Below are 14,506 nucleotides of genomic sequence, written 5' to 3'. Positions count from 1 at the left end.
GGATGAGGACAGAACCTGTGCCTTTGACCATAGAATGCAACCAACATTGTTCATTGATTCGTAAGGGGCTACAGCACCAAGGCAGAGAAGTTAACTGGCATTTACAGCAGACAAACAGAGGACAATAAAAGTGTGATTAGTAACAGGGAGAGGTGTGAGGATTCCCTGTCCTGAGAGAGCAGGTCAGTTTCTGTGGAGGTCTATAGTTCTGAATGAAAGGGGGTTTAACACACTGAATAACATTTTAATGACAAGTAGTGTGAAGCTACATAGCAATTATGTGTGAGAGAGAGGGAGAGAGACAGAAAGCGAGAGAGAGATTGAGGGTCTGCTATATAAATGGATGGAAAGTGGTGTTTGGGGAAAAAATACAACATTGTAAAATCCACGTACACAACAAGTGTGCGGTTAAAATGGGCAAAAAAACGCAGACTTCTTTCCACAGGGCCGTGGAATGAGACAGGGATGCAGCTTGAGCCCCACCCTCTTCAACATATACTGTATATTAACGAAAAGTCTCCCAGCGCCGACAGAGATGGCCACCTCGCTTCGCAATCTTAGGAAACAACATTGCTGCAGAAGGGGCAGATGGAGCGGTCTTCTGGCCAGGCTCCGTAGACGGGCACATCGCCCACCGCTCCCGAGTATACTACTCTCCAATGTCCAGTCTCTTGACAACAAGGTAGATGAAATCCGAGCAAGGGTTGCCTTCCAGAGAGACATCAGAGATTGTAACGTTCTTTGTTTCACGGAAACATGGCTCACTCGGGATACGTTATCAGAGTCGGTACAGCCACCTGGTTTCTTCACGCATCGCGCCGACAGAAACAAACATCTCTCTGGTAAGAAGAAGGGCTGGGGTGTATGCCTTATGATTAACGAGTCGTGGTGTGATCATAACAACATACAGGAACTCAAGTCCTTTTGTTCACCTGACCTAGAATTCCTTACAATCAAATGCCGACCGCATTATCTACCAAGAGAATTCTCTTAGATTATAATCACAGTTGTGTATATCCCGTCCCAAGCAGACACCTCGACGGCCCAATCATCAAGTTTGCAGACGACACTACAGTGGTAGGCTTGATTGCCAACAAAAATGAGACGGCCTACAGGGAGGAGGTGAGGGCCCTCGGAGTGTGGTGTCAGGAAAATAACCTCACACTCAACGTCAACAAAACAAAGGAGATGATCGTGGACTTCAGGAAACAGCAGAGGGAGCACCCCCCTATCCACATCGACGGGACAGTAGTGGATACGGTGGAAAGTTAAGTTCCTTGGCGTACACATCACGGACAAACTGAAATGGTCCACCCACACAGACAGAGTGGTGTAGAATGCGCAGCAGCGCCTCTTCAACCTCAGGAGGCTGAAGAAATTTGGCTTGTCACCAAAAACACTCACAAACCTTTACAGATGCACAATCGAGAGCATCCTGTCGGGCTGTATCACCGCCTGGTACGGCAACTGCTCCGCCCACAACCGTAAGGCTCTCCAGAGGGTAGTGAGGTCTGCACAACGCATCACCGGGGGAAAACTACCTGCCCTCCTTGACACCTACACCACCCGATGTCACAGGAAGGCCAAAAAGATCATCAAAGACAACAACCACCCGAGCCACTGCCTGTTCACCCTGCTAACATCCAGAAGGCGAGGTCAGTACAGGTGCATCAAAGCTGGGACAGCTTCTATCTCAAGGCCATCAGACTGTTAAACAGCCATCACTAACACTGAGTGGCTGCTGACAACATACTGACTCAAATCTCTAGCCACTTTAATAATAAAACAAAATTATGTAAAAAATGTATCACTAGTCACTTTAAACAATGCCACTTTATTTCATGTATATACTGTACTCTATACCATCTACTGCATCTTGCCTGTGTCATTCGGCCATCGCTCATCCATATATTTACAGTGGGGCAAAAAAGTATTTAGTCAGCCACCAATTGTGCAAGTTCTCCCACTTAAAAAGATGAGAGAGGCCTGTAATTGTCATCATAGGTACACTTCGACTATGACAGACAAAATTAGATTTTTTTTCTCCAGAAAATCACGTTGTAGGATTTTTTATAAATTTATTTGCAAATTATGGTGGAAAATAAGTATTTGGTCACCTACAAACAAGCAAGATTTCTGGCTCTCACAGACCTGTAACTTCTTCTTTAAGAGGCTCCTCTGTCCTCCACTTGTTACCTGTATTAATGGCACCTGTTTGAACTTGTTATCGGTATAAAAGACACCTGTCCACAACCTCAAACAGTCACACTCCAAACTCCACTATGGCCAAGACCAAAGAGCTGTCAAAGGACACCAGAAACAAAATTGTAGACCTGCACCAGGCTGGGAAGACTGAATCTGCAATAGGTAAGCAGCTTGGTTTGAAGAAATCAACTGTGGGAGCAATTATTAGGAAATGGAAGACATACAAGACCACTGATAATCTCCCTCGATCTGGGGCTCCACACCAGATCTCACCTCATGGGGTCAAAATGATCACAAGAACGGTGAGCAAAAATACCAGAACCACACGGGGGACCTAGTGAATGACCTGCAGAGAGCTGGGACCAAAGTAACAAAGCTTACCATCAGTAACACACTACGCCGCCAGGAACTCAAATCCTGCAGTGCCAGACGTGTCCCCCTGCTTAAGCCAGTACATGTCCAGGCCCGTCTGAAGTTTGCTAGAGAGCATTTGGATGATCCAGAAGAATATTGGGAGAATGTCAAATGGTCAGATGAAACCAAAATATAACTTTTTGGTAAAAACTCAACTCGTCGTGTTTGGAGGACAAAGAATGCTGAGTTGCATCCAAAGAACACCATACCTACTGTGAAGCATGGGGGTGGAAACATCATGCTTTGGGGCTGTTTTTCTGCAAAGGGACCAGGACGACTGATCCGTGTAAAGGAAAGAATGAATGGGGCCATGTATCGTGAGATTTTGAGTGAAAACCTCCTTCCATCAGCAAGGGCATTGAAGATGAAACGTGGCTGGGTTTTTCAGCAGGACAATGATCCCAAACACACCGCCCGGGCAACGAGGGAGTGGCTTCGTAAGAAGCATTTCAAGGTCCTGGAGGGGCCTAGCCAGTCTCCAGATCTCAACCCCATAGAAAATCTTTGGAGGGAGTTGAAAGTCTGTGTTGCCCAGCAACAGCCCCAAAACATCACTGCTCTAGAGGAGATCTGCATGGAGGAATGGGTCAAAATACCAGCAACAGTGTGTGAAAACCTTGTGAAGAATTACAGAAAACGTTTGACCTCTGTCATTGCCAACAAAGGGTATATTACAAAGTATTGAGATAAACTTTTGTTATTGACCAAATACTTATTTTCCACCATCATTTGCAAATAAATTCATTAAAAATCCTACAATGTGATTTTCTGGATTTTTTTCCTCATTTTGTCTGTCACAGTTGAAGTGTACCTATGATGAAAATTACAGGTCTCTCTCATCTTTTTAAGTGGGAGAACTTGCACAATTGGTGGCTGACTAAATACTTTTTTGCCCCACTGTATATGTGCATATTCTTATTCATTCCTTTACACTTGTGTGTAAAAGGTAGTTGTTGTGAAATTGTTAGATTACTTGTTAGATGTTACTGCATGGTCGGAACTAGAAGCACAAGCATTTTGCTATACTCGCATTAACATCTGTTAACCATGTGTATGTGACCAATACAATTTGATTTGATTTTAACAATTTGAATTGTCGAGGGCACAAGAACATTCTGCAGCACCCAACCTCACCTACTAGAATTTGAGTCAAATGTCTACGGTTTGCTGATGATCGATCTGGTGCTTCTGTCCCCAACCAAAGAGGGCCTACAGCAGCACATAGATCTTCTGCACAGATTCTGTCATATCTTGGCCCTGACAGTGAATCTCATTGAGACAAAAATAATGGTGTTCCAAAAATGGTCCAGTTTCGTGGATCACAAACACAAATTCCATTTAGACACCATTGCCCTGGAGCACACAAAAAACTATACCTACCTCGGGCTAAACATCAGCACCACAGGTAACATGCACAAAGCTGTGAACGATCTGAGAGACAAGGCAAGAAGGGCCGTTAAAAGGAACATAAAATGTATTATCCCAATTAGGATCTAGTGAAAAATACTTGAATCAGTTATAGAACCCATTGTCCTTTATGGTTGTGAAGTCTGGGGTCCGCTCACCAACCAATAATTCACAAAATGGGACAAACACCAAATGTACAAATTCAAACACTAAATAACACATGCAGAGCAGAATTAGGACAATACCCGCTATTTATCAAGATCCAGAAAAGAGACGTTAAATTATAGGACCACCTTAAAGGAAGCGATTCCGAAACGATTCATAACAAAGCCATCATCTACAGAGAGATGAACCTAGAGAAGAGTCCCCTCTAGGGACTGGCATGAGAAATAAAGTACTTGAGTATTTGAACTGACATCAATAAATTATCTTTAAAAAGAGATCACATTTTTTCCAATACTGTAAAACTATTTGGTAAAAAAAGACAATGTCAATTTGCCTTGACTCTAGTGTTACATTTGTACATGTGCATTTGCAGGACACAATAAAAAAATAAACCAAACCGAGCATTGCACAGTTCTGCTCCCGAAATTCCCTTTACCCTCCTTTTCCCACACATTCAAAATGGACTGGTTGACTGAAGTAGGAAAATATGTGTTTCAACAATGAGCTGCAGTTTTGGAAAAATTGAGTCACTAACACACTGCTCGCTTAACCCGGAAGCCAGCCGCACTAATATGTTGGAGGAAACAAGTGCATGCGCCCGGCATGCCATAGGAGTCGCTAGAGCGCAGCGGGACAAGGACATCCCGGCCAGCCAAACCCTCCCCTAACCAGGACAATGCTGAGCCAACTGTGCGCTGCCTGTGGTGGAAATTACAACATTATGTTATTCACATTGCTCTATATTAGAATGTATTCTTATATTAGTACTTTCACACTCTGTCTGTTCTTCTGAGAGGATCCTCTGAGGCTTAACGCTGACAGTTGATTTACGATGCCTGATAAAACCTGAAGACTGCATTCCATGATTAGTGTCTGTGTGAAATGTTGGCCTGTCTGTCAGGAACAGGCAAAACCTCCCTCCAGTTTATTTCTCCCACATCGCAGATGAACTGGACTTCATAATTTGAGGGAAGGACTTAGTGTCCTATGTTGCATTAGTATTTATGAATAAACAAGTAGTAAATTACCTAGAGATAGAAACCTGGCGCAATGTAAATCTTGCTGTCTGTTGCTTGATAGCACAACGTACCTTTGTATAATTCTACACATCTGTTGTTTGTCATGAACATTTAGGAGGATGTACTTTCCTATTAAGAGCTATAACCCAAATCTGTTCGTTGGGCTCTCAGCTGTCACTTTACACCATGCCAAAACCGGACCAGAGCGTGCGCAAATTGATTTTGTCCCCCCACACCAAACGTGATCACAACACACAGGTTGAAATATCAAAACAAAACTATAAACCAATTATGCTAATTTGGGGACAGGTCGAAAAGCATTAAACATTTATGGCAATTTAGCTAGATAGCTTGCAGTTGCTAGCTAATTTGTCCCGTTTAGTTGGCTTGCTAGCTAATTTGTCCTGGGATATAAATGTTGAGTTGTTAAATGCACCAGGTCTTCTACTCCGACAATTAATCCAAACATAAAACAGTCAACCGACTTTAAATGGCGATTGGCATCTAACTTTCATAATAAGGTGTGTTATCACAACCGACTGACCGACCTCATTTCATCTTTCAATCAAACCACGTGGGTATAACCAATGAGGAGATGGGTATATGCTTCTAAAAGTCAATGCGGAGATGGAAGAGGCAGGACTTGCATCGCGTTCAGTGTCACAAATAGAAGCAACTTCCATTTTAGAGCTTGGCAACGCAGATGCTCGTTGGTGCGCGCGAGCAGTGTGGGTGCAATGATTAAATAACATGTATGAGTACATTTATTTTGCAACGCTCACGCACGTGACGCATCCGGTTTGGGTAGCGTGTAACTTAAGGGTAGTTATTGACCAGCTCCATTGTTGCAATAATTCATAATCACGTTTGTTTGTTTTTAATATATCTAAAAGTCTCTCTCCTTTGAATCAGAAATATTCCACGACACGCCTCATGGATCTCCCGGTCACGGCCAGCTGCGACACAGCCCGGGCTCGAACCCAGATCTGTAGTGACGCCTCAGACCGCTGCGCCACTCAGAAGGCCCATTTGGTCTTCATTTAAGGTTAGGGTTATGCACTGCTAGAGTTTAGAATTTGTTAGCCTAGGCTACTACCCCCCTAAACATAGACAGGTTCCACACTGAAAATATGCTGAGAGCGTATTTCCATCAGAATCATTAAGCTTTGGCCTACTCACAATCATTGAGCCTTGGCCTACTCACTAAACACATGTCCTGGCCATAATTCCTCACCATGTAGAATTGTTCATCCATTTGGAAAATTCTAAGGAACTCGCATAATAAACTAAATCGAATGTCTGTATATTGAAAAGAAGACAGATTTTGGTTTCTATCCTTGAAAAATGTGTCTTTCAACTTGCCAAATTGAGCCCTGTTTCAAATGATAACTCTTTGAGAACAACCGTTCCAGACATGAGATGCGAATCACTTCGCACTATTCTGTTATCTTTTATTTTGTTATATTACATCATGTGTTTTTACTATAAAAATCGGTGTCGAGTGTAATAAGGGCTTAGGAAAAATGAGCATCTTGTCTGCTAAATTAACAAAATAAGGATATGCCATTGCACAGCCATAGACTACCTTTTTGAAGATTGTCTTCGATGATATAATATAACCAGTTTTTATTACAGTGTCAATAAATTAATCTTAATTGGCACTTGTTTTTTTATTGACTGAATATATTAAAGGCAATTTAGCAATTAGGATTTGTTATCTGTAACATTCTGATAAATTAGGCATTGTTGCTCACTGTTGGCATATACCGTAGACAAATACGCACATATTTTTTCCAGTGCCGCCCTTGTTCTAAAAAAACCATGAGAGTACTCGAACAGAAGGTCAAATTCCCATCCCTAGTTCCCTCAGCAAGCTGGTCCTGGGGCTCTGTTCACAAACACAAACAGACCCCACAGAGCCCCAGGACAGAATCACAATTAGAGAAAACAAAAATATACTTGACACATTGAAAAGAACTAACCAAAAAACAAAGCAGAATACCTGACCACGGTGACATCGGCAAACTTAATGATGGTGCTGGAGTCTGGCCGTGCAGTCATGAGCGAAGAGGGAGTACAGGAGGGGACTGAGCACACACCCCTGAGGGGCCCCTGTGTTTAAAAGTGCCTCAAAGTACAAATAATTGATAGAGTTTTTTTGTGTGTTCTGTTAAATGTTTGCTCAGCCCACATGTTCTAAGGAAAGCTTTGACTTCCGACTGCTATTGAGAGGCCGCCGTAGGCAGACCTGGCTCTCTCTCGGGTGAGAAGACAGGCTATGTACACACTGCTCACAAAAAGAGATGGAAAGTGAGCTGCACTTTTTAACCTCCAGCCAAATGTATGACCATATAAGAGACATATTTCCCTCAGATTACACAGACCCACAAGGTTTTTTGATCAACTCCCATATCTATTAGGTGAAATACCACTGAGTGCCATCACAGCAGCAATATTTGTGACCTGTTACCACAAGAAAAGGACAAGTGAAGCACAAAAAACAATGTAAATACAACCCATATATATGTTTATTTATTTTCCCTTTTGTACTTCAACTATTTGCACATTGCACAAATGTCTACTATTTTACTGTTCATTTCTGATTTTTTATTTCACTTTTGTTTTTATCTATTTCACTTGCTTTGGCAATGTAAACATATGGTTCCCATACCAATAAAGCCCTTTGAATTGAATTGACAGAGAGAGGAGTGGGACAGAGGGAGCGAAACACAGAGAGAGGGGGGGGGGGGGGGGGGGACAGAGAAATAGACAGTACCTTCGTCATGGACTCCAGCTGTCTATGCTTGTTTTCATTGGCTATCTGCAGCAGCCTCATCCTCTCCTCCAGCTCCCCCTTCTCGGCCTGCTGTTTCTGCCTGAGCTCCCTGCGCCGTAGCCTGGCCTCACGGTGCGGAGAGGGTAGGCCCAACCTCAGCAGCTGAATGCATGTCTGGATGGCTGGGAGGGGAAGTGAGGAGAGGAGGGTCAGATAAAGAAAGGCTGGCTGCTTTATCTAATGCAGCGCCCTCACACCCTGATACACTCACATCACTCTGGCCCAGCTGTATGTTTAAGTTCCTCTGAGATTTAAAATAAACCCTAATGTGGTGAGAGAAAAGCTTTGCTGTTTACAGAATATGTTAAGATGGTGGTGAGGGATTGGTCACTTTACCTTGAATCCATTCTTGTTTCCTCTTCTTATCTGATGCGCTGATCTCAAAGCTTTTGTCGCTGCACTTGACTATAAAGAGGCATTTCTTCCCCTCCTTGTCTGGTAGAGACTGCAGAGAGAACAAGACGTCACACACTCACTGCACACTTCCTTGCGTTGACCACATTAACCCTCTAGAGTTTGATGAAACATTGAATTTGTGACTCATTTCAGGAAACTAGGTGTATGTCGTGTGTCACTACTTCACAGGAGAGCCCTTTGAACGTAATTTTTTTGGGGGGCAGAAATGCCTTCTGGAACATGTGAACTTTCATGTGCCTTAATAACAAACTTGTGGGCCTCCCGAGTGTGCCACTAGAGATTCTGGGTATGAGTCCAGTCTCTGTCCCAGCCGGCCGTGACTGGGAGACCCATGGGGCGGTGCACAATTGGCCCAGCATCGTCCGGGTTAGGGGAGGGTTTGGCCTGCAGGGGTATCTTTGTCCAATCGCACACTAGCGACTCCTGTACCGGGCCAGGCACTGTGCACGCAGACACGGTCGCCAGGTGTGCGGTGTTTCCTCCGATACATTGGTGTGGCTGGCTTCCGGGTTAAGTGGGCATTGTGTCAAGAAACAGTGCGGCTTGGTTGGGTTGTGTTTCGGAGGACGCACGGCTCTCGACCTTCGCCTCTCCCGAGTCCGTACAGGAGTTGCAGCGATGAGACAAGACTGTAACTACCACAAAATACCACAAAATTGGGTAGAAAAAAGGGGTAAAAAAATAAAATAATAATAAAAAATAAAAAAACATTTACAAGCTTGTATGTCATCTGTAAATACTAATAAAATTGTTAAATTATGAGCCTAGTTGGTTTAGCCACAGAAAAAGACAGGAACGTTCCCGCTAGCCATGATTGGCTGAGATAATGGATGGGCTGGACATGCCGAGAGATGAGTTCGGATTGGTCTGCCATGTAGCACAATTCTGTCTATAACATGAGCTGGTCAGAATGTGTAGGTAATCCTTTCTAACACAGCTTTTTTGAAAGATATCACGTAGTAGAACTGCAAAGGTGTTAGTCTCCACTTTCTGGAGGACCGAGTTTTGAAATCAGTGGAATGCGAACGTTACAGACGTTTTTGTGAAAATACTGTTTTTTCGGGATGTTTCATGGTCTGACAAACACCGCTCTAGCCCTGCCACCTTTCAGCGCAGATGCGGAAGAGCAATATCGGTGGATGGGGTGGATTGACATATATCTCTAACTTAAAAAGATAGATTTTGATGGAGATTGTTTTATTATGTTAATTACATTTACGTGGGGCTGCGGAAATCGTAGGCTATGGGTTAACAATGCCAAAGGAAGCTGGTTAACAAAGGTGGGCTAGCATGCATTCCAACGCTCCACACAATTTATTTAGGAGTTAAATGATAGCATTAAGAGTGACCAATGGAATAATACATTGTTCTTACCTCCACACAACAGTTGCGGTCCAGCAAAATTTCCCCCTTCTTGTCAGTGAGGTCCTCACTCACATAGTATGACATAGAGTTTGGTCCAAGCACAAACCAGCGCTCTGTCCAATTTTTCCTTTTGTGGCCTTTTTTCATCATGTAGCCCTTCAGGAAAAAATACATGAATCTGTCACACTCAGGATTGTAATATCTTATCTATATCCATTTTATTGTTACCCCCAGCAGAGGTCTAAAAGAGGTCAGTGTAGAGTAGACAGTCACTGTGTCCCAACTAGCACCATATTCCCTATGTAGTGCAGTACTTTTGAACAGAGCCCTATGGGTTCTGGTTAAAAGTATTGCCCAACATAGGGAATATGGTCCCATTTGGGATGCATAAAGAGTAGTGAGAGAGGGTACCGCAGGCGAACCTGTCTGAGAACATCCAGTATGAGCTCCTGGAAGACCTCAGAGATGCCCATGGACAGGGTCTGGCGGTTCATGCCCTTACTAAAGTGGCCCATGCCAACCAGCTCTATCAGCTCCCAGGCACTCGGGCATTGCTGCTTCCTGTTCAACATGAGCTTGTAATCATCAAACCTCTCTTGATTCCAAATGCCTCCCATGGCCTCCATCAGCTTCCGCAGGAAGTACTCAATCTGGAGGGGGGAGGAGAGGAGGGGAGGAGGAAAGGACACAGCTAGTCAGTCCTGTGGTATGAATGGGAATTATTTTAACTGGAAGAGCATAATTACTGCTGAACAAATAAGATATGTATGTCCATTAGAGGTGTTGTCTTGTGTCTCACTTCCTCTGTGATGATGACCAGTGGGTACCTGTCTTCAGACAGGAAGTTGAAGATGCACCAGACCTTGAAGGCGTCATCATTGGAGATGAGAAGATGGCTCATGTTGATGTTTTTCTTGAAACACAGGGTCCAGCACACATTGTTGAACTCCAGTATGTCAAAGTTATCCCTAACCTGTAATAAACATAAACAAAGCCAATTTACACAAAACAGAACAACTTCCCCTATTTTTCTTCAACATACTGTAAGTAAGGGCAATACGATTTAAAAGGGTCAGTAGTAGCCTAATATTTCTCTGCCCTACGTTTTAGCCCACATGATGTGAAGTACAAACATAATGTTCTTCGTCTCTTCATTTCAATTCAAGTCAGATTCCGGAGGAGAAAGGCAAGGAAATAGCCCCCAAGTACAAATAGCGCTAGGACTAAAGCAGTTTACTAATTGACATCAGTGTTGGTGTTATTGCTATGGAAACAGTTGGCAAGCCTTGCAGGTCTACAGATGTGGGCTATATCTGATGGTCTGCCAACTAGAGAACGGAGGACAAAAACTTTGAAGATCACTTCTTGCTTTATCACTGGTGTTTACAAAGTCAGTGCATTCATTACCAATGAATATTAATAAGGACATTAATAAGGACATCAGTAATTATTATCTCTCCGATGCCAATAGATGGGCCTTTAAAATCTTATTTCCCATACACTGCCGAAGTCATAATAAAACTCCTTTTATGCTATTTTTTTATTTTATCTCACTCGAGTCGTGTTCTGATTGAGTCGGTCTCTATAAATTTGCTATCACAAAAAGGCTCTCAGGCCCCAAAAAGTTTGAGAACCCCTGCAATACGAGTAACAACAAGGTGTTTACCAATCAGATTGTGAAGCTTTTCTAGAAAACAAACTCAGCGAAAACCAAAGACTCTGCATCATGCAATCATCATGTTCTGGAATAGATCTATAGTAGTGTGCATGTTAACCCTTCACTTCTAAATGCTATGTATGACACATGAGGAAATGGTAGTAGCTGAGTTGAATGGACGTTTGTTTTGAAATTAAGGCTATATTTTCTTGTACTCGTTGCAGTAATTTTCAGCACACATGTTTTTTTCATTCGATAACTCACAATGGTGGGTCTCACACCTCCTTGATGGCTGTGAAACAGAACGATTCTGCCACTCACACAGTAGACATACCATAACAATGGCAGCCTTGTTCAAGGTCAAACAAATCCTGTTTGCTCCATTTATTTCTCAAAAACCAATACATTTTAATATGAGTGACATGCATATCTTAAAAACTAAGATAAATACTGAAAATAGCAATAACGCTCATCATATAATGAGCAGGGAAAGTTATATACAGAAAAACATTGATTTAAACAATTTTTCTAAAAGGCACCCATAAAACACTTCCCTTTAAGTCTTATCATCCCCTATGGGGATACGGCACTCCAGAGTTACACCTCATACTCCTAGAGATCTAGAGGCTATGTCCATTCTAGTGGTTATATTTCTATGGACCTAACATCCCAATGAAATCCCCAAACAGAGCCCTCCACTAACAAACCCACTGAGGTGAGGAGGATGACAAAGTTGCTCAGCAGCCTGAGTGCAATGTCAGTTTGACATTTTACTGCATTGTTAGGAGCTAGTAGCTGCACTTGCTACAACATCTACTAAACTGTGATCAGATAAACTTTGATTTGAAGTCTGCCAACTCCTTGTCACTTTTATTTAATTTAAGTTAGTTAAGAACAAATTCTTATTTTACAATGATGGCCTACCTCAGCCAAAACCTCCCCGGGTGTGATACAGCCTGGGATCAAACCAGGGTCTGTAGTGACGCCTCTAGCACTGAGATGCAGTGACTTAGACTGCTGCGCCACTTGGCATGACAATGAGCAATGGAGTTGGAAAGAGCACAAACAAATCTGGGACCAGGCTAGGTGCTCTTACTGCTCACCTTGTCCAGTATGAATCTATTGAGGTAAGGCATGTAGCCCTGGTTGGACACAGGGCCCTCATCATCATCCTTAAAATGCTCCTCCAGTGCCACTGGGTCATGGGGTACCTTCATCACGGTGCACAGGTTATGAGAGAGCACCTGTAGAGCCACAGTCAGATCAGATCATGCAGTCAGGGAAACCGTTGCCGTCATAGTAATATCATTCACCAGATATTTCCCCCCCCAATGCTCAGAAGCATTTTATCCAGGATATGCACAATGAGTCTGGGGGCGAGGTTACTGTCATACTGTTGGTATTCACTGGGCATAGTAGAGATATGACGCTACAGTAATATTGGGGTGTCCAAGGGATATCAAAAAGATGGTGGGCATCATACTTCCATTAACACAATTACATGGAGATTTTTCAAAAGGATCTCTGTTTAGTCTAAGATCACATTGACATGCATGACTAAGCATGTGTTGCTGTCAGTTCAAGCATTGCTGCCCAAGCATTACTTCTGTTCCTTCCTGGAAACATTTACAAAAAGTGTGTTGAAAAGTTCCTTGTTGAGATGTAGAGTGAAGTAAATATATAAAAATAAATCTTATATTTATAAACAAGCCACTCATGAACATCTATAATCTAGACAAACGGAACAGACTGGACTGTCTGAAAAATAATATTAACAATGGATGGTTGACAACATTTCCCGAGCCAGTCAGGATGTTCACTATGCAGTATTGCGATAGCTCAGGTGGAATTTAGGTGCTGAATGAAAGGTGAAAAGACAACATTTCCAGACATTGAAAATACTTATTTTCTGGATGTCGAAAGTATGTATATACGTCTATGATTGGTTCAGATTTTGTCCAGTCCGGACCAAAAATCAACGTCCTTGGATGTTGAAATCAAGGCCTGTCAGTCAGTGCAGACAGCACCAAAAAAACGGACCAAAGAAATACGTCCAAGAGACGTTGAGGTCGGTAAATGTTTAGTGGAGTGTCTTCATCAGAGCCTGGCTGGTACACAGACCACCAGGCAGACAGACCCAGGCAGGAAAAGAAGACCTAGCCTTCCAAAGCAGTGCCCCTTGCCTTTTACAATCTCAACACTCTTACTGTAGATTCTGTTCAAATTACAGAATATCGCGTGTAAAGCAAGATTATCATCAAGGCATGCATGTCCCACATTCATGGGTATCTGTCAATCAACAAAGGCTATTTCCATAGAACCATTGTTATTCCTGTTTTTGTGAGAAAATGTTAGACATAGACATGAGTAAGAGAAAATACTACTGATATAAGCAGAAACTGAGTAGCCTGTGAGTTGAGAAGTTTGTCTTTACTTTGCTGTCGATGTTGCCGTCTGAATTATCACTTGGCAGTTGACACAAAATTCCCTAATGTGAGGGAAGCGAAGCAACACAAAAGTATAGTGTATAGTGAATTATACATGGTCAAATGTTTTTTTATCCAACTGATCAGAACTTTTTATTTGGGTCTGATATTCGGATCAGCTAAATGAGAAAATATTCCACGGTTAGAATTAATTTAGATTTCGGTTAATTTATCAAAAAGCAAACAATCGTTAATTTGACTTCATTATGAAATAATACTGTAGGCCTAATAACTACGCTTTAAAGCCTACCTTAAGCTGTGATTTGGACACTTTCCCACTTTGATCCACGTCCAAGGCTGTGAATGCGTGCCATATTGACTTCAGAAGTTCATCTCGTAGTAGTCCCATGTTCGTAGCCCCTAGTGCGCTCGATGTCAAAGTAAAGCTGCAACTTTTTCGGACACTCATAAGACAGTCACGTGATCGAGAGTCGCAGCAGGAAACTGACACCGTATCACCCAATGACTGTGGGCTCTACATAGCGCATAGTTGTGAAGCGTGTTGAGCTTTCATCAGTATTCAATTGTGATGAGT

At 42.7% G+C, this 14,506-nt stretch overlaps 1 protein-coding gene across 2 annotated transcripts in view; it reads right to left on the bottom strand.

Annotated features, from left to right (window-relative positions):
* The window catches only part of LOC110506700 (switch-associated protein 70), a 31,685-nt gene extending 17,200 nt beyond the window's left edge, over positions 1–14,485 (bottom strand). The window contains exons 1-7 of one of the 2 annotated variants that reach the window (XM_021586512.2): positions 14,222–14,485; positions 12,589–12,729; positions 10,628–10,801; positions 10,251–10,478; positions 9,838–9,984; positions 8,383–8,491; positions 7,987–8,168 (exon numbers count right to left, since the gene is read on the bottom strand). In XM_021586512.2, coding sequence (XP_021442187.2) covers positions 7,987–8,168; positions 8,383–8,491; positions 9,838–9,984; positions 10,251–10,478; positions 10,628–10,801; positions 12,589–12,729; positions 14,222–14,380 — 1,140 coding nt within the window. In that variant the 5' untranslated portion in view covers positions 14,381–14,485. The remainder of the gene's footprint in view (positions 1–7,986; positions 8,169–8,382; positions 8,492–9,837; positions 9,985–10,250; positions 10,479–10,627; positions 10,802–12,588; positions 12,730–14,221) is intronic. The other variant, XM_021586513.2, reaches the window with a different exon arrangement.
* Positions 14,486–14,506: the final 21 nt, after the last annotated feature.

Source organism: Oncorhynchus mykiss, chromosome 26 (assembly GCF_013265735.2).
Source record: "Oncorhynchus mykiss isolate Arlee chromosome 26, USDA_OmykA_1.1, whole genome shotgun sequence".
In the NCBI taxonomy this organism is placed as follows: Eukaryota; Metazoa; Chordata; class Actinopteri; order Salmoniformes; family Salmonidae; genus Oncorhynchus; species Oncorhynchus mykiss.
Note: the sequence above shows the minus strand (reverse complement) of the source record. Positions and strands in the feature narration are given on the sequence as shown.